Source organism: Drosophila obscura, unplaced genomic scaffold, assembly GCF_018151105.1.
Source record: "Drosophila obscura isolate BZ-5 IFL unplaced genomic scaffold, ASM1815110v1 contig_186, whole genome shotgun sequence".
Taxonomy (NCBI): domain Eukaryota; kingdom Metazoa; phylum Arthropoda; class Insecta; order Diptera; family Drosophilidae; genus Drosophila; species Drosophila obscura.
The window spans coordinates 10,937,347-10,956,737 of record NW_024542774.1 but is presented as its reverse complement, the minus strand read 5'-3'; the positions used below and the strand labels follow the sequence as shown (position 1 = coordinate 10,956,737).

The window sequence follows — 19,391 nt, the reverse complement described above, 5'->3', positions numbered from 1 at the left end:
GCCAAAATCAAATGGCCAGCGCCAAAGCGCATGCGCAGCCTCCCTCCTCTGGCTGGAGACTATTTTTAAACAAGGCAACGCAACGTAATTCGATTTTGTCTAAAAATATCCGCTGCTACATGCAACTCGTTGGCGATTTACGTTTTTCTTTTTCTTTTTTTTTCTACAATTTTTCTACGTCCAACATGGCTTTGATAGCCGTTTCTTTTGGCCATGGCTGCAGCCAGTGGCAGCCAGTGGATCGACGGCCCCAACATGTTTGGCTTGTTTGGCTGGCACTTTGGACATGCACATTTGAGTTAAAATTAGATTAAATGGCAAAGCGATCGATCGATCGTTCGATCGATAGACGGGCCTAAACCGGAGATCTTTGGCTGCATCCGCAGTGCCTGCAGTTCTAGTGGCTGCTCCAATTTATTTAGCTCCGCTATTGTGTGGCACTTGGGCCACTTGACTTGACCACTTGATTGACACTTGTCGGCTGGACTGTTGACCCGTTTTCACCGTGCCCAATTCTATTTAAGGCAAGGAGGCGGCAAATTGTGCCAGACACTAAACCAACAAACTTTGGCAGCTGAAATGGTTGCAAGCAACGGTCCGGTCCCTGGTTCTGGTCACTCTTTGTTCTGTTGCTTTAGAAGGGGGCCAAGCGTGCCCCAATTGGCAATTGGTCGGTGCAACTGCAAACCCATTGAAGCAGGTCAGGTCATGAGATGAGTGTCGACACGGACGCGGACGCGGACATACCGTCAAAACGAGTTGGATTCGGGGTGTGATTCGGCTGGCAGCCACGTCACGAATGAATCAGAGCTGGGGGAGACGGAGGGTGCTCCTGGCTCGGAGCAGCATGGCAACAATAATTTGTTAATTTTTATTTTTTTGAGCTGCTGCTGCTAATCAATTTCAAAGCTAATTATTAGCCATTGGTTAACTCTACGAGGAGAGCAGAGGCAGAGTCAGAGTCAGAGGCAGAGTAATTTCATCCAGATGATACGAGTGGAGTTCAATTCCTGCTTTGCATGCCACGACGATTGCCCCTCTCTGAGCTCTGCGCACTCCACTCTCCGCTTTCTGCGGCATATTAATTGGAGTAACATTTTTTGTTGTCCGTTTTGGGACATGACACAAACAAGGAGGCAGAGCCAGAGCCAGAGCCAGAGCCAGAGGCATGCAGCTACTCAGGTGCAACTCAAGTGCCTCCAGCTACTGGCACTGCACTGTCACTTTCTCTATAATTGGCTGCTGTGGTGCTCTGGTGGTGGCTGATGTTGCCCCAACACATCCGCCGCATGCCACAGACATTTATTTTAGCCAATATCTAATTAGGCGACCCATCGGCGAAACTGGTTTTGCCTTTGGTTTGCTTTTCCCTAGCAATATTATTCACTTCAGAACTGAACTAACACACACACACGAGATACTCGTACTCAGTTGCATTCATTCGAAAAGAATCTGGAATAACATTTGACGCGCGACCAACGCAATTAGCAATGCAAAATGCAAATCAAACAGTTCATTCAAGCAAATATATATTTACCTACAGCTGGTAATTAGTGGAGCGGATCGCATGGGATCGTATGGGATCGCCTGGGGCAGAGGCAGAGGTACAGCACGCACCTGATTCATATGAAAACCCCTTGCCCGATGACGGCAAACGAACGAATGACAACGAATTGTGCAAATATTGGATAGATGCAGGAAAAAGCCACATCACAGCCCACACATAATTCAGCTGACAGTAGGTATCAGTTATTGATAGTGATATTTATCCCACAGAAGGCAGAATACTATAGAAAATCCATAGAGTTCCTAATATATATGTACTTATGGTTGGATTATCATTACGGGCACATTGCAATCTGTAGTCTGGCGAGATACTCCATGGATACAAGAGTTTTTCTACCTCCGATCAGATCTGACAGGGGACAGGGGACACAGCTGTGCAGTGACAAAAGAATATCTTTCGATATCGTTGCACGTACATGTCGATTATCCATCTATTGCTCGTGTTGCAGTTCGCTTCCTGCATTTGCAGAGCAATCATAGGCCTTGGACACGCACTTAGCAATTGACAGTTGTGGACCACATACAACATGCTATGATATGGTATGGTGTGTGTTTGTGTCTATTTATAAAACCAAAGCCGAAGCCAGGCCAGGAACCAACCGAGCCTCCAAGCCACACATAATTGCTGAATGGCGCCAATTGAAGCGAATTGAATTTCCAATGCAACTTCATAGACAGAGCCAGAGGCGGGCTATGTCGGTTAAATAAGCAGCAGCCGCTCAGAGAGATGGAGAGATGGCGATGGGGCTGCATACATAGATGGAGAGTTGGAATAATAACAATGTGCCTGCTCAAATGCAGTATTTCTTGCTGGACGGAGATCAATTTAATTGAGTCAGATCGGAGGAGCCAACAGTCGCCAGCCACTGGACAGGATGCCCGCAAAAGCACAGCACAGCAAATGAAACACTTGCCACACTCGGACTCTGTCCAAACGAATTCCAAGTCAATGCAGACCATGCAAACAGTGCATCGTGCAACGTGCAGCTGGGAACCAGTTCCGTGGAGCATCTAAAAATAAATATGGACTGGACTGGTCTCTCATCTGGCCGTGGGGCAATAGATTTAGTTTTTATGGAGAAATAATTTGTTAATGGTACCCGGTAGGCCTTCGGTGCTGGGGCCCCACCTTCGGGCAAGCGTCTCTTTAGAATCGCCAACGGCTTGGACTTGGACCCTGGCTCTGGCCATTCTTTTTGCCAACCACAACCACAACCTCACCAAAAGGGGCAGAAAGAGCAGCGAAAATGGACAAATAGAAAATGCCATCGGACCAAAGAAATTATCAAGTTCCGGCTACATATTCATCGGTCACTTTCCCAGGTACTACGAAACGCAAACTTCACTCATCTCCTCTCAGCTGATCTACTCGTAAGTGATTCGGCCAGCACGCAACTGCAATTGGACTTGTGGCAAATTCTCGAGACAATTTCGTTGGGGAAAATTGATTCAAATCGGCATTGCATTGATTAATAAATAATTCAAAAACAATTCAATGTCACATCCATTATCCATATGCCGGACAGGTTGACATGATTTGGCGGGTCGGGCTCTGTGACTGAGGGGCGACGGAGACGGAGAGTTTTGGGCTGGGCCAACGCAAAGTTCCGCTTGGTGGGATTCGGAAAAGTAATTGCCAGGGTTTTGAGTCGACTACGTATACTTAGTTTTCGATGGGGGACATGTCATCATTATCTCCGTCGCTTCTGCTTTTGCTTGTGCGGTCTGCTTCCATCATGGCATTGGCACAACGTGCTCGCATTCTGCTTATATAAGCCAAGGAACGAACGAACGGCTAATGATCGACTCTGGGACCTGGGACCATCAGAGGGACGACGGATGGGTGTGGGGCTGATTCCGATTCTGGGACTGAGGCTCACAGAACAGACCCATGAAAATGAATGCTAATCGGGGCCGCAAACAAAGCGCCTCCTAACCGCACCCAGGCGATTTTCTATTGCCGTGGGTCGGCTCAGTCAACAGAATGCTCGCTCGCCAAAAGCTACAGATAGCCAACAGACAAACACACATGGATATACATATGTATGTACCATGTAGTTATCGGTTACCATTCGTTACTATTTTTTATATTACATTGTATGGTATTTTATTTCGACTCGCTGGAAAACTGTCAACGAAACGAAAATGCATTCTGGCACGCCAAACGCCAGCCCGGGGGAGGTTCCATTGCACTGCAAATGAGTTTTTAATTTGTGGGAGCAGTGCCAGCCAATTGATAACTCTACGTTCTGGCGTGTACATATCATCAAAGAAGGAACAAAGGCACACAAATGACTGTCATTGGTAGTGGGAGGATGGGCCCACAGAGAAACGGAGTTGCACAACATGGGAACCGAGAGGAGGGGGCAGAAGTATAATGGGAATTATTTGGAGCTATAGCGAAGGCGATCTGTTGCACTGTTCCAAATCCAGAGACTTTAGCTTACACCTATTCCGAGACTTATTTGGATCTGGAGTAGAGCAAGCATCTGGCAGAAGAGAAGAATTACGTGAATGACTTCCCTCGATCGTTAAATTTTGCACCCTCAGGCCAGTGTAAACACCATTACCCATAACTGGGGCTGCCTTTTGCTCTGGAGAAACCCATCAACAGATATGAGTAATGTAATGGTCAAGGTGTTCGAGCAAAGTGGATGAATATGGGATACTGTAGGAGAAGAACGCCAAGAACCTGAGGGAATAGAAGGAGATTTCATATCTGACCAGTCCCTTCTCTTTCTGCTGGCAGCTCGTTGAATCTGTTTTTGCCCTTCTTTTGGGCACTCTGTCCCGAGTGTTGTAATCGGAAAGAGAATAAAAGAAGAGGTAGAGAGAGAGAGAGACAGAAGAAAAGGGAGAGAGACTGAGAGAGAGGGAGACGGCGATCAGGCACGTCCCAACGTTATTAACCTGCAAAATATTTGACTATCAAATGAACGCACACCCGAATACACCCACACACACATGAGTATATGGTGGGTGGTGTTGTCTCTGTCTTGCTCGGGCTATAGGGCTTATAGCATTTACCGTTTTAGCGCTTATTTGCTGTCCGAAGAAGTTCATTAATGGATCATCAGTTCAGTCCAGTGCGCACGGACAACGAACGATGGTGAAAAGTCGTGACTACACGCAGCAGTTCGGTGCGTCTGTTTTCTTCCTTATTTTTTTTGGTTTTTTTTTGTTTTTGTTAATTTCGTTAATTAAACGACAAACAAAACAGTGTTTGACACATTTTTGAATGTTTCAGTTATTGGATGTGGGTTTGTTTCCACCTCTTCTTTGCATACCATACATACATACTTTCGGGGGGGAGTACGAGCGTGTTTTTGGGCATTTACTTTTGGCCTCTTCTCGACTCTTGGCCAGCACGTGTATGGGCTGTACAAAGGTGCAAGTCTACAGATACATACATACATACTTACATACATAGATACATACATATGTATGTAGATGTTTGTATGCGCATATTTCTGTGTTCGCATTGATATGCAAATTTCAACGTCTGAACCAATTTGAAGGCGCTTTGGCCTTGAAGCTGAATTTGTTTCGCGAATTTCAGCTGCAGTGGAAAATTTTTGGACACCACCCATACACCCAATCCCCCCCACACAGCCCAAACAATGAGAGGGGATCTCAAACGGAGCCTATAATTTCCTATAATTGACTTTGTCTAGACTCTAGATTATAGTCGCAGTCGAAGATGGGTATGGGTTCAGGTTAATTATGGGTTTATGGCTACTATTTACGTGTATTCCCCCTACCCCTAACCCATTGATTCCAACTCCCTCCGAGTGGAATTCGATGGTCCAAAGATCGATGTATGAAGTGAATAACCAGCAGCCAGTGCAAAAGACCCCATTGAAAATTCCCCAAAATGATAATTCGTGCAGCGGCTGGCTCTAATAATAATAATAAATAAATTAATGGACAAATGTATGAATGCATGTACATACATACATATGTATGTATTATATGTAATACGTAGATTCGTGCATCCGATGGGGTTTAGTTGCGGGGGGGGTGTCTGGAGGAGGCTAAACTTACGATTTTTCATTTAAAAATTCACCGCGCGTAAATTCCGAAAGTCGACGCGATTTGCCTTTCTTGGCCGTTGCCGTTGTCGTCGCCGTCGTTGATGATTTTGTCGTTGTTTGTGGGATTCGATCGCAGTTTAAGTTTGCACACGTATGCGGGGAGGAGTGGAGGGCAGAGGAGGAGGCACAGGCACAGGCACAGACACAGACACAGACACCGCCTACGGCGACGGGCAGCGATCGCGACTTCTCAATGGCAGTCAGCGGAAGCGGGCAAGTGCACTGGTGGCTGGGCAGATCCTCCTCGAGGGCAAGGCAGGTGCACCGGAGCGGGCTCTGGTTGGACCAGCGGCGCAGTGGCTGCCTGTGCTGTGTCTCCGCTCCAGCGCCTGCTGCTGCCTGCAGACAGTTGTCCAGGGAGTGCTTCTTCACCAGCGCCAGCTGGTGCCTCTGGCGCTGCTGCTCCTGTCCGCGCTGCAGGCACCGGTGCTGCTTGAGGCTGCGGCGAGGACGGGGCGGCGACGGGGAGGGCGTATGGTTGGCGGTGGCCGGCGGGGAGCAGGCCACCGACAGAGATATGGCATCCAGGGAGCTGCTCTTCATCAGGGAGCTGCCCGTCCTGGTCTCCGTCTCGCTGTCGCTCTGCAGATGGGCTCTGTGCTCGCGCCTCTGCTGGGCAATGATGCGCGTGTACAGCTCCTCGGAGTCCAGGGGCAGCAGCAGATTCGTCACCCCAATCCTCCGCTTGGCCTGGCTGCGCTTCTGCTTGGACTCCTCGTGGTGGAGCACAGGCGCGCCTTCTGGCTCCTCCTGCCTCCTGCTGAGGATGTTGGATAGGCGCCGCATTTTCTTGGGCTTGCTGGCCGGTGCCGGCTTCCCTTCCCCGCTCTCTGTGCTGGGAGGAGTCTCTTGGCTCTCGGCCGGCTCTGGCTCCTGCTTCTGGGGCTGCTCCACCACATGGCTGACCACGAAGCGCGTTGGCTTGGCGGCCACTGGTCGCCTGCTGCTGCTGCTGTTGCTGTCCACTGCATCGCTGGCATCCAGCTTCGCGCCCTGCAGAATGTCGTAGATGGTTCCGTACTTGTGCGCACTGAGGCCGGACTGGACAGTGGAGGAGGCCGAGGCGGTGTCCAGGGCCCGCTGCTGGCGCTGCTTCTCGCGCTCCCTCTTCTGGATGATGTCGTAGATGACGTCGCTCGACTTGCTCTCCAGTATGGAGCTGAGGCTCTTGCGCTGCCATCTGTCGCTGCTGCTGCTGCCGCCGCCGCCGTCGAGGGAGCAGCCGCCGTCCTGCGAGGACTTGCGGTGCAGGATCTCGTAGATGGTGCCGTAGGTCATGTACTTGTCGTACTTCTGGTACGTCAGCTGGTAGATGTCGTTCTTCCGCTGGATGATGTCGTAGATGGTGCCATAGACCAGCTTGTCGTAGATCTTGAAGTTCCTCCTGTAGTTGGAGTCGCAGTTGGAGCTGGAGTTGCCCGGCGGCAGCTTGGCAGCGTACGTCTGCAGCTGCTTGTCCTTGCCCTTGCCCTCGCCCTCTCCCGTTGGGGACACATTTAGCTCCCTGCCGCTGTTCTCCTTGTCGCCAGACTTCTTGGGCTCTTTGGTCGAGTGCCGGCGGGGCAGAAAGTAGCTGGCAAAGCTCTTGCGCTGCCTCGAGTTCTGTCGCTTCAGCGGTGACGTGGTTATGGTTGTTGTTGCTGATACCAGCCCCACGGCTGCTGTGGCTGCTGCTGTTGCTGGGCATGTGGGTGTGGGTGTGGCGTCCACTGCCACTGTGTCCAGACATTCCAGGGGCTCGATTTCGCTAACCAGCCGCTTGAATTCCTCGTACGATGTGCGCCGCTTGTGCGCCTTGGCCCGCTCCTTGGCCGCAAACTGATGATCGAGAATCTGCGATAGAAAATCCGAATTCTTTCGCATTGCCTCTGTGGTGGTGCTGTTTACTGTCGTCGCTGTTGCTGCTGTGGTTTTTGTTGCTGTTAGACACCCATCGGCAGCGCCCTCACATTCGCCATCGCCGGTATCCATTTCATCGGGGGCCAACGGGGATCTGGGGCCTGGGTCTGGGCCTGGGACAGCGTCGCTGGTGGCAAACTTGTTTGCGCAATCCGGTTTGCCTCTCTCGCTTGTGGTTTCTTGTTCTGAAATGGAGGCAAGCGGTGTTGCTGTTGTTGTTGCTGTTGCTGGGATCACAGTGTTGCTGTTGCTGCTGCTGCTGCTGCTGGACGTTGCTGTTGCGTCATCTGCCGCCGAAACCATCGATGATGCTTGGGGCATGGACAATGGCAATGTGGCTGCGGCTTCCGATGCCGCCGCTGCCGCTGCTGCTGCAGGTTCAACAAACATGGCTTTGAACTCCTCGTAGGATTTGCGACGATTCCGCGACTGCGTCAGGCATTCCTTGTAGTTGCGACGAGCAATCTTCTCGCCACTCGACGATGCTGCCACCGTGGCAGATGTTCCGGCTGCCGCCGCTGCCGCTGCTGCTGCTGCTGCTGCCAGGGCATCCAACTTGTTCTGCATCTCCATGAAGCCCGAGTCCATGGAGCTGATGGTGCTGGTCGAGTCGAAGCTGGTCTTGCGGCTCGAGTTGTGGCTGACGGGCGAGCCCGGCTTGGGCGGCGTGGGCGGTGGCGTCACGAGCAGTGCGAGCAGGACATCCTCCTCGTTCGGGGCACACAGCAGATCCACATTGTGGCCATCACACTCTGCACCCTGCCTGCCTGCTCCTGCCACCGCCTGCTCCTGCTCCTGCTGCTGGTCGTCATCGAAGCTGATTAAATCGCGCACAACCGCAGAGGGGCGCAGAGGAGCCTCCTCGGGCACAACGTCCAGCACAGTGGGCATTTCCCCGCCCGTTTTGTCGCAGACGACTATCGACAATTCGCGATTCTTGTTAACCACTGCGTAGAGGGGCAGTGTGACTGCTGCTGCTGCTGCTTCTGTCAGCGATGTAGATCGCGCCGCTGTCGGTGACAAACTAAACGCTTCATTGCCGTCGCTCGCTCTAGTCGCTGGCTTGGAACTATGGCTGGCACTGCGACTGCGACTGGGGCTGCGACTCGGGCTGGGCATCGCCATTGGTGACACCTCTTGGCCCCCGCCCACAACATTGCATGCTCCCAGAGGGGCAATGGCAGTGGCTGGGGCTGGCGTGCAACTGCTGCGATTATGAAAGATTTTAACACTGTGAATCGGTAATTTGTGGTGGCGATTGGGCCGATTACGTGCTATCCCCGTCGTGACGGTCCCATGCGGCCGGTGCCTGTGCTGCTGGTGGTGCAGGCGGTGCTGGCGGCGGGCGTACCTGCTGGCAATGCTGCAGACAGGATCCAGCTGCAGCTGCCACGTCCCCGCCGGGTCATTGACCGGCTCGTAGTCGCTGTTGTTGCCCCCGGCAGTACCTCGGCAGCTGCGCAGATACCGCTGCAGACGGCGTCCGTTGCAGGTGCCGCTCTGCCCCGTCCGCTGCTCGTTCATGCACTTGGCGCAGCAGAGGAACTCGTACAGAATCTCGCCACTGGTGGCTGCCACACCCCCCGACGCCTCCATGGCCGAATCGGAGGAGGCAGGCGGCGAGGGCGAGTACTTCGGCTCCAGCAGGAATTCCAGCTGGGCCGCCGCCGCAGCAATGGCCTCGGGCTGTCCCGCTACGGATCCCATCGTACCCGTCGTCGTCGACGTCGGCGATGCCTTGCTCACGGGCATCAGGATGTACGTGTTCTTGGCGTTCTTGGGTGGATGCGACTCTGGGCACTCGCTGGGACTGGGGGCGGCGCTCTCCTGCTTCAGTCCCCCGGCCACTATCGAGCTCTCGATGCTCAGGCCGCTGTCGAGGAGCGTAAATGTGCCGTCCGAGGGCAGGATGAGGCGCCCCTCGGCGGCGGCGTTCACCAGCTCGCGCAGGGCGTGCACCTGCTTCTCGGTCACGTTCCCCTGCAGCTGGATGCCGTGCAGGGCGAAGGCCGTGGGCTTGTTGTTCACCGAATTGGGATCGGTGCACCACACCACGGGCATGGCTGTCATTCTGTATTTCTGTATCCTGTGGATGCTTTGGCTGCTGTCTGATTGGATGCTCTGTCTATTTGGACAGGCTGAGGCTCAGGTCAGGGCTGGGCAGAGGCTGTGAGAAGAGAAAAGGCTTGAGCTTGAGTACAACAACTTCTGGGAATGATTCAGCCCGAGATGAGCAGATCCCAGCACATGGCAGCGGCACCTGTTTCGCTTTACTGTTTCGTTTCTTTCTGACCGCAAGGGGGGATATGAATATAGATATCCATATCAGATCTATATTTAGATGAACATACAGATCACAGATCACAGACATCGAGGAATTCAATTCCGGTTCATGTTTTTCGATGCGTCGTCTAATCTCCATCCGAGAATTATGCATAAACCGAAGCAAATATTTATTTATGTAAATTACAACGTTTTGGCTGGAGCCCCTGGAGCCCAAACGAAAGTGATTTCGATTTTATTTGTATTCTCGATACTCGATTCCTTTAGAGGGGCTGCTGCCTTGAAGGCGTGTGTGGGCTCGTATGGAGGTGGAATAAATTTCACAAAACACAAAACAAATTCAAGCAATTGGCGGCGTGTGCATGGAACACCATTCCATTTTATTCCACATTGTTTTATGGCATTTGCATGTGATGGAATAAATTCGAACAGTTGAATCCGTAGATCCCATCCGATCCGAATGGGTATGGTAAGATAAGAACCAAACGTGAGAGACATGATCAAAATTAGGGTGGAGCAGGGGGAAACAAACCCCAAAGTTGTACAGAGGATACTCCCAGACGCAGTCGGTGGCCAGCTGCTGGCAGCGGGTTTTCATTTGTTTTGGATTCACGGCTAAACGGAATACGTAACACTTGATGGAAAATTTGATGGCTACTTTATTGCTTGTGGGCAGCTCAAGACGACTGAGCTGAAGATAATTATAATTGCCAGACATTATGTCATACAAGCAAAAACATACAAACATGTCTGTTAGTCACTGACCCCATCGAACGCCGGAGTTTGAAGGTGCTGCCGTCTTCCCACCGACCACCGACCACCACCGAACATTGACCATTGAACTCGGTTTGGATCATACAGCTACATCTCTGACTCTGACTCTACACATTCCGCACAGAGTGAGTGTGTTTGTGTGGCCAAGGCTGCTACGGATCTTGCTCTTGCTCTTGGACTTGAGAGATGTTCAGAGAGCCACGCTCTATGGCCGCTGATGGCGAGCCGACAAAGGGGGCCGACCGGCACTCGAGACACAACGGTTGCGGTGAGAAAAACTCCCCACTCCCCACTTGCCGCTCCGCACTCCCAGCAGGCATTCAGCTGGACATCCTGCAGACAAATGGATTCCCATAGCCACTCATCGCACCCTACTGCTGTTGCTGCTGCATCTGATGGCTCGACGGTATTGTCAGCCTCAGCAAATGTCAATGTCAACAGCAGCAAAAGCAGCAGAAGCTCAAAAAAGACAACGAAAACAACATAAATAAATTGCATCAAGGCGTAACAGTTTTCGTGGGGTTTTTGCTTTGCGAGGTTTTTGCTCTTTTCTTTTTGTTTTGCCCGAAGATCTGAAGAGATCTTGAAAGAATTTACCAAAAGATTGTGTAATTTCGAGGCATTTTGTTGTGTACATTTAACAGCGAAAAATTTACTTTTATGTGAAGCACAGTACTGTACACTCTTTCAGGACAAAGCACAAGCGCTGTAGGATATTTATTTATTATTCGATGCATGGGAATTTATGGTTCTAGGGTAAAGAAAACTGAGGAATAAATAGAGGAATAATCATTTCATGATTAAATAAGATAATAAATCTAGTTGGGTTGGGAGTTGGGATAACTGAACAACTGAATGTTGGAACCCTCCCCACACAACGATCTCTTGCTCTCGAATAATGTAAATATTTGATATTAGTGTTGAAACAAGAAGTAAATACATATTATTTAAATAAATAAACAGCTGCTTGGCGGAGTGTCGAGAAGAATAACAACAACAATGACTACAGAAAAAAAAAGAAAAAGATAATAACAGCGCCTGATGAAAACCTGTTGAACCCGTCTCGGTCTCAGATCTTCGAAAGGAGATTGAAAGCTCCTCCAATCGAAGGGGGTAAAACAGCAGCGGGTATCCCATAAAGCATGGCTCTACTCTGTATGTACATATATGCTACTGCATATACATTTGTATAGTACTCGCCATTGTGTGCCGTGGCGTGTTCCTTTCAGCTGATTCTAGTCACGCGCCAAAAACAATAGCAAGAACTTGGAACAGTCGCGAGAATGGACACAGAATTATCCAGCGAGCATTGTTTTCAGTGCAATAACCGTTATTCGCAACGAAAAAGATATAGATCTGTAGATACATACATACATACATATATAAATCAGCAAATAAACACGACTTTGATGTTAAGGCTGTGAGGTATGCAAAATGCGATCACTAATCGTTGATCGTTGATCGGCAATCGTTTCTAGGTATTACCATGCTAATTGGCATATGGGCAGCCCACGGAGCAAAAGTTTGCAAGGTAGAAGAACCAGCAAGGTTAACTCGCGGAAGGCCTCAAAGGGTCCGTGGAACGGGGCACGGGAGTACGGGGGTACGGGGGTCTACGCCTGACCTATGCTAACCGAATCGAAACATGTCCATTACAAAATAATGGAGCCGCCTATCGTATTCGCTCTGCGTGTGTTTTGTGTGGGAGTGGGTTTTCGGATTGGATTTCTGCTGCTATTCGGGCAGCGCGTGCCAAGAAAACCGAACAAGAGCCAACATAATAGTGTAGTGGCTATAATGAGTTGCAGAGTGCGGAGTGGACTCGAGTGCTGCCGCTGACCAAAGAAAAAAAAAAACACAAAAAAAAAGCTAACAATTGCACTCAAAAGTACTACGACCCACTTTGAACCGGTTTTCTACTGCCGTTTGTTTGTTTGTATCTTTGTATCTTTGTATCTTTGTCTTGTTTCATTGCTTCTGGTGTGCGCGAAGCCAGAGCCAAACCTCTTTCGGCTGTTGGCTGTTGCCAACGGATTGCTTCGATGTTTGCTGCAACATTTGTTGCCAAGCATTTGTTGCTGGCGAATTATGAAACCACAACAAAAGACAGCCAGATACAAGGCAGCTGGAGACACGAAGACACGCCATGCCACGCCCCAAAACTCTGCTCAATAATCGGCTGCTAATTAGCTAGAGACAGAGGAAACTCTAGCCTCTAGCCTCTCGGCCGGGTACTTTCTCCCCAGAAACAAAAAAAGAAACCCAAACTTTATTCCCAAGCCAACAATCGACCATCGAGGCTGTCCCAAGTCCAAGTCCAACCCCAGACCCAGTCCAAGTCCAAGTCACAGGCACAGGCACCAGCCCAGGCAAGCGTGCCGCTGCCCATTTATGTGCAAATGAATAGTAAGCTTTTTGGCCACCAAAAACAAATCAGCAAAAAATCCAAAACCAGCCACCAAAATGATGGCCAACACATCACCAAAAAAAAGAGTCCAAAAATGAGAGCTCGCCTCTGATTTTGTGTCCATGATTTAGGTCATTGCACAATGGTAACGAGAGCGAGCGACTAAATTTAGTATTATCTCTGTGCCATCCCATTCCGTTCGATCCATTTCCCCCACTCTATGGCGAAATTAAAGCCATCTAAAGTAGCTCTATAAAAAAAAAAAAAAAAAAAAAATACCCATAAGAGAGTTCACGGAACGGTACCCAAATATAATTAATGGCGAAATTCTATTTAGAATAGATTCCAACAATGATAAATCTACCAATTAAATGGAATCAAATAATGATCCAGATCCAGAATGAAACCAGAGGATTATTTAATGTAAATCTATTTCGAACAGGATCTATCTAAATTCGAGTTTCAAAGGAAATCAATGAATGGCAAAAAGACCCTCAAAAAAACCCCCCCATGTTTGTATTTTGTTTTGTTGGAAACGCACTGAATACGCTAATGAGTAAATATTTGGAAATCCACTCGAAAACCCGTTCGCCATGGAATGCCTCCAAGAATTGAGTTTAATATTGGGAAATTACCAATCATCATTACCCCCTCCAGAGCCTGGCCTAAAAGAGTAAAATGGAATGGAATTGATCTTGATTAAAAGAATATTTACGGGTCTGTTGCATTTCCTGGCTGACTCACTCGGATCTATACTATCTATAGGGTATAGACTGTATAGTTATGAGGAAGAGCAAATTGCAACCCATTCAATGGCTGGTAAAATGTCATCGCAAACAATGAGTGGAGGCGGCAAAGGTTGCAACAATAAAGCGGGGCACAAAGCCCCCACCACAAGAAGAAACAATGAGCTTTTGATGATCTCTCTCTCTCTCTCGCTCTGTTTTCGTGTCTGTCTCTCTTTGGCTGACTTGGCTCTTCACGCTCTACACTCTATACGCTCGCCAGCAATTTTCATGTGTTTTCAACTGAATATTTTGTATCTGTATCTGTATCTTTATCGCTTTTTTCTCTGCCAATTGACGGGCGGGCGGGCATACGAGTGTGACTCATGATACAGGAAATCTGCGGCCATGGTGCTCCATGGCTTAAAAGAGAAGACAGAAAGGTGGAAAAGAGAGAGGGAGAGGGAGAGAGAGGTAAAGGGAAGATGGTAAATGGTAGATGGCAGAGCGAGACAAAGGCAAAAGCAAAGCCAGGCCATTAAAAAGAGAGTTCACAGGTAGAAAAATACACAAGTTAAAGCTCTAAAAACTAGGAAACTTTGGGGCAAAGAATACTATATATGTACCATACACATGTACATACTTATAGTGTGTGCAAAATAATGCAATTCGCTCGAGTCACGTAAGTGACTCCAAGTAGATATCGGCTTCTGTCTTGGGATGGTGGCTCGAACAAGTCGACGACACACACAAAAAAAGCAAAATCCCAACAGAACCAAAAACAAAAAACGGCATTAACTAAGGTAAATTTACACAAATACAGACCCACACCCCCCCCGCCACCACAAGCCAATACACACCGACATATATCATTATTCTTTAGTGGTGTTTTTTTTTGTGTTTTTTTTGCTTTACTGCTGGGGGCACAGGTAGAAATTGTGCATTTTAGCACATAGCAAACGATAAAGTTCACTCAAATGCTGAGGAGGCGAAGGAGGTGGAGTAGAGGGAGGACTTTGGCCATGTCTGACGGTGGAGGGGGTTGCAAACATTATATAACCCCCCCGCGCCCCAGGAATTTGTCTTATGAAACATTATGCTACATTTAACAGTGCAGCGCGGTTCTTGCATTCAAATTCTGGTCACAAGCAAGCAGTATGTGTCTGTTGTACATTTGAATTTGAAGAATGGTCAGCGAAAGACCCTCGAAACAGTAAAGAAAATAGAAAGTTCTGCGCTGCCCATGGGCTGTGCTGCTCTCTTCTTCCTCGGGGCACGTCACTGGATATGCCACAAGACGTGTGTTTGTACCTTTTCAGATGTTGCAGCTATGTTGCTTTTGCTGTTGTTGCTGCTGCTGGTGCTGCTGCTCCATATCACACAATGAGGCACACAAAACACTGAACAAAGGAAGTAACACTGACTGTTAGAAGTATGCCACCAACCGTCGCGCATGCGCCGTCCGTTGCTGGCGTGCAACGAGTTTTCGTGCTTCGGTTACGTTGCTCGATCGTTTTCGCGCGATCACAATCGAGGAACGAACGAGGAAAACTGTGGAAAATGCTTCTCACAGAGTTTCCTATATGTTGGGGAGGCGCAGTGGCGGAAGGGGGGTATTGGGGCTCCCGAATATATATATTTATTGTAGCGAATGGGCGATATTCGATTTCCGAACCGATTTGAGCGCGTCGCGTCTTCCGTTTGGACGTCCGTTTCGAGTACCGCTTCGCAGACAACTGATACGTTTATGAAATTTTTATAGAAAGGTTTTAACCGCTTGGTCGTGCGCTCGCTACGAACACACAGACACACACACACACACACAAGCACACCTGTTGCGGCCGTCATTTGAGCCAGGTTTCCTCTCTCGCGCGATCGCGCTCTTTCTGGCCGGAGCTCTTAAAGCTCTCTGGGAGTCAAAGAAGTGGTCCGTCGAAACAGCTGATCGCAGAGCAGGCCTCTCTCTGTCTGTCTCTCTCTCTCTCTGAGGAGCCCCGCTCTTAAGCCTCCGCCAAGATGAATGATTTCACTCCGTGATTTAACAATTACAATGACGACGAGCGGCGACGACAGCAATTAGTCAGAAAGTGCGTTGATTGCAAAGATCAAATCGAGTTGAAAATAATTAGCTTGCCGCTGCTGTTGCCGCCGTTGTTTACTGACAAAATGTCAACTTGTATTCATTTGTTTATAAAACAAAAATAAATGCAGCTTGATCGCGTCACTGGCAATCAAATTATGCGTTCCCAAATGCCAGCGATCGGGGATCGGTTCTTGTGAACGCCATTGAACTCGTCATTGCTAGGGAATGCCAACGTAAAAGAACACTACACTCCACTCAAATAATACACAAATATTGTAAGTCGGGCGCTGTGCTGTGCTTAGGCAGGGTCTAGGGAATATTAATGTCCATCCCATCCAGGCGGGGACCCTGGACAGCACAGCAGCAGACACGTTTCACACGAAAATTTATGGCACCTGCGCAGACATCTGGACGCACACATGTGCATGTAAAATATATCCTATGTATGTATGTATTTTGTGTTAAAATTTGTACAAACCAAGCTTCATAGACACTTATTTACTTGGCCCGCCACTCGATCAGCACACACGCTCCAGTAGAAGGTGGTGTCTGCCCAGAAGCTCAGATTACCCAATAAAAGGGGGATCTTTAGAGGCTTATTCCGGGGTACAGGCGGGGGGGTACTATAATCTATAAATATCAGTGGTAGCAGTTGACTTACCTGGAAATAGATAAACAAACAAACAAAAGAGAAGAACATTAGGTAAGAAATTAGGAAATAGCCAAAAGTGGTCGATAATATTTATTATTAGCACAAGCTAGCACAACTCCAAATAATAATAACTTAGAATAAATTAGTCATTTAAATTGTCTCTTTTTCAAGCAGTAAAAACTCTACAAAATATTTAAAACTTTCGATCTAAATATTTAAATAAAACATCAACGATCGCTTGTCCGTTTGCTTATGGGTGCCCCTATTCGTCACTATTCCACCTGGCACTCAGTCTGTATATTATGATTTATTTCACTTAAACACCCAAGAGGGTGCTTAAACTACCGATAGCTGGTAGTAAGAGGCGTGCATACTCCCGATCCTTTGCCCCCAATCCAATATACCCCACCTTAAGTACACTCCATACTAATGAGTAATCCATACTAATGATAGTTGTAGTCTCGAAACTTCTAAAATCGAATGCAAATCGTAGACAGAACCCAAACTGTACTCGCAATGGAAAGATACAGAATTCGATGTCCCCTTCCAGCTGCGTAACCTGATTGGGATTCAGATTCAGATGCATTAGCAGTGCATACATTTGCACTCAGATCATATCAGATCTGATAATTAATGCTCGATTAGGTGGCTGGCAGCTGCCTGTTTCCTGTGCAATTTTGGACAAATACAAATACAAATACAAACACAAATAAAAATACACTTCAAATCAGATCAGCTAATGTACAGTTAATTGCCGTCGCAATCGCTATTTGGATATAACTGTTTCAATATTTGAAACTGGATTTGGGCCTGGGGCTAGCAAATATCACATGTGAAGTACCGCTCGACCGACCTTCCCCAAGAGCATTGCCCGGGCACCGTATCTTCTGCTGTTTTTCGCTGCTCTGACAAATTGTTTAAACAATTGTCTTCTATTGAACATTGTTTACGATTACCATGCCACATAATCGAGGGCTACTTACTAATCGTACGAGCTGTCTCGCACAGCACACAGCACACGTCACATGAATCGAAAAAAAGAAACGACGAATTAAATCCGCACTTCATGCATATAGAAAATGGTTTTATGAAAAAGTCTGACACGCAGCCACGATATGCATGTGGCCCAGTATAACAATTGTTGCCTAACCCTCCTCCTTCGCCTTCTCCTCCTGTCTCTCTCTCCCCTTTGTTGACGGGTTCAATGACATTTTCTGGTGTCATGTTCAATAACAATTGCAATCCAGCAACAGCAAAAACAACAGAGAGTGCCATCAAAGGAAGCCAAAAAAAATATACATATAAAGTGCACGAAATTTATGATTGTATTTTTTGTTAAATGGAAAATATTTTGACCATTATACGGACCACCACAGAATTGTAGTTCTAGGCCTTGCCTTTCTGTTCGCCCATGGGAAATGTCCCTGAAATTATAGTACATAGCTACTGTTTATTTATTTCAACACTGTAGGCTTATGTAGAAAACTTTAACTACTGGGGACAGTTGACAGCCGTAGCTGCTGATGCTTCGGTTGGCTTTAATTCTGTATTTTTCGGGTGTGGTATATAACATTTACCATTCTGTGGATTTGATATTTCCCAAAAATAAAATTAGCTAAGAAACTGTCTTAGTTTTTAGATTGAAAAGTGGAGTTGTCCATACATATGTACATACAAATGCATGTAAAGTTTTTTTGTTAGTTGGCGGCCGAGCGACAGCGAAAGTTTCGAGATATGTATGTATGTATCTACCAAACATTTGTATGTACATATATCTATAGTTTCAAGGCCAATGTACGATAATAAAGATCAGACTACTTGCAAGAGCATTGTCTGTGCCCAAATGCAAGCCGAAGCTTTGCCTGAGCACGAGAGATCGAGAAAGAGAGCTAGAGCGCGAGAGAAGCTTAGATGGCGCAGCTTTAAAGCCTAGGCGAAACGATGAAGGCGAGATAAGAAACGGTACAGCTGTATGTACATGCATAACAATGTTACGGTACAGTGGTCAGTGCAATTAGCAAATAGTAGTATAGCTTTACGTTACTTATCAGAAAGTGAACGAAACTAGACTTCTTAATATTATTCCTATGACTAATAATTCTCTATGCATATATGTATGTATGTATGTATGTGAATCCCAATGCGGGGGAGCATGAGCATCTCTCAATACATTTAAATCGCGTTCCAATCGATTCGGATCAAGCGAATCAATATGCACACAATGAATTAGTGCCACTGACATTGAAATTCGCCAAAATCGAAACAGAATCTCAAACTCAAACTGGGCTCAAACTCGGCGATAAATTTCGCTGCGACGATTCCAATTCCGAGCCAAAAACAACGATCGGAACGGATCGGATCGGGACGGCCGGCGTCTGGTGTCGTCTTCCGTGCCGGAAGATGAGGCTCACACATCAAATGCAAACAAAAACAAAAACAAACCGAAACAGAAAGAAAAATAATCATTTATCCGGACATTTGTGCGAATATACTCAGCTATCAAATCAAATCAATTCAAAAAATCACAATTGTTCCACTATAAATTTTAATTTCGATTTAAGCCTGCAATAAGTTGAGTTTTGCATTTCAATTGAAACGCCCGACGCTTGCTAAGCACTCGTTAAATTTGTTCAATTTGTTTGCCAATTTCTTGACTTGATTCTATTTTGCGAGTGATTTATTAGCTGTGTGAAAAAGGTAAGACAAAATATTATGGATATGGGGGTTTCTGGGTGGCTCTGCTTCGGGAATTATGAATCGATCGATGGTGTTTGTGTTTATTGTTGAATTCCCAAATTCCCAATTCCACACAGTTAGCGACGGGTTCAATGCGCTTCGAGAACTTCCGATTTGGCTGTAAATTCTGCTCGCATAATCTCTCCCTCTCTATATAGTACATATGTATATG

At 47.6% G+C, this 19,391-nt stretch overlaps 1 protein-coding gene across 4 annotated transcripts in view; it reads right to left on the bottom strand.

Moving 5' to 3' along the window:
- Positions 1-19,391, bottom strand: part of LOC111079360 (tyrosine-protein kinase Src42A) — a 38,487-nt gene that overhangs the window by 8,004 nt on the left and 11,092 nt on the right. For 3 of the 4 annotated variants that reach the window (XM_022374519.2, XM_022374520.2, XM_022374521.2), the window contains exon 1: positions 5,611-9,726. The exons of the other annotated variant lie outside the window; for it this stretch is intronic. In XM_022374519.2, coding sequence (XP_022230211.2) covers positions 5,611-9,629 — 4,019 coding nt within the window. In that variant the 5' untranslated portion in view covers positions 9,630-9,726. Of the gene's footprint in view, positions 1-5,610; positions 9,727-19,391 lie in introns of those variants that run through there. 4 annotated transcript variants of the gene reach the window in all.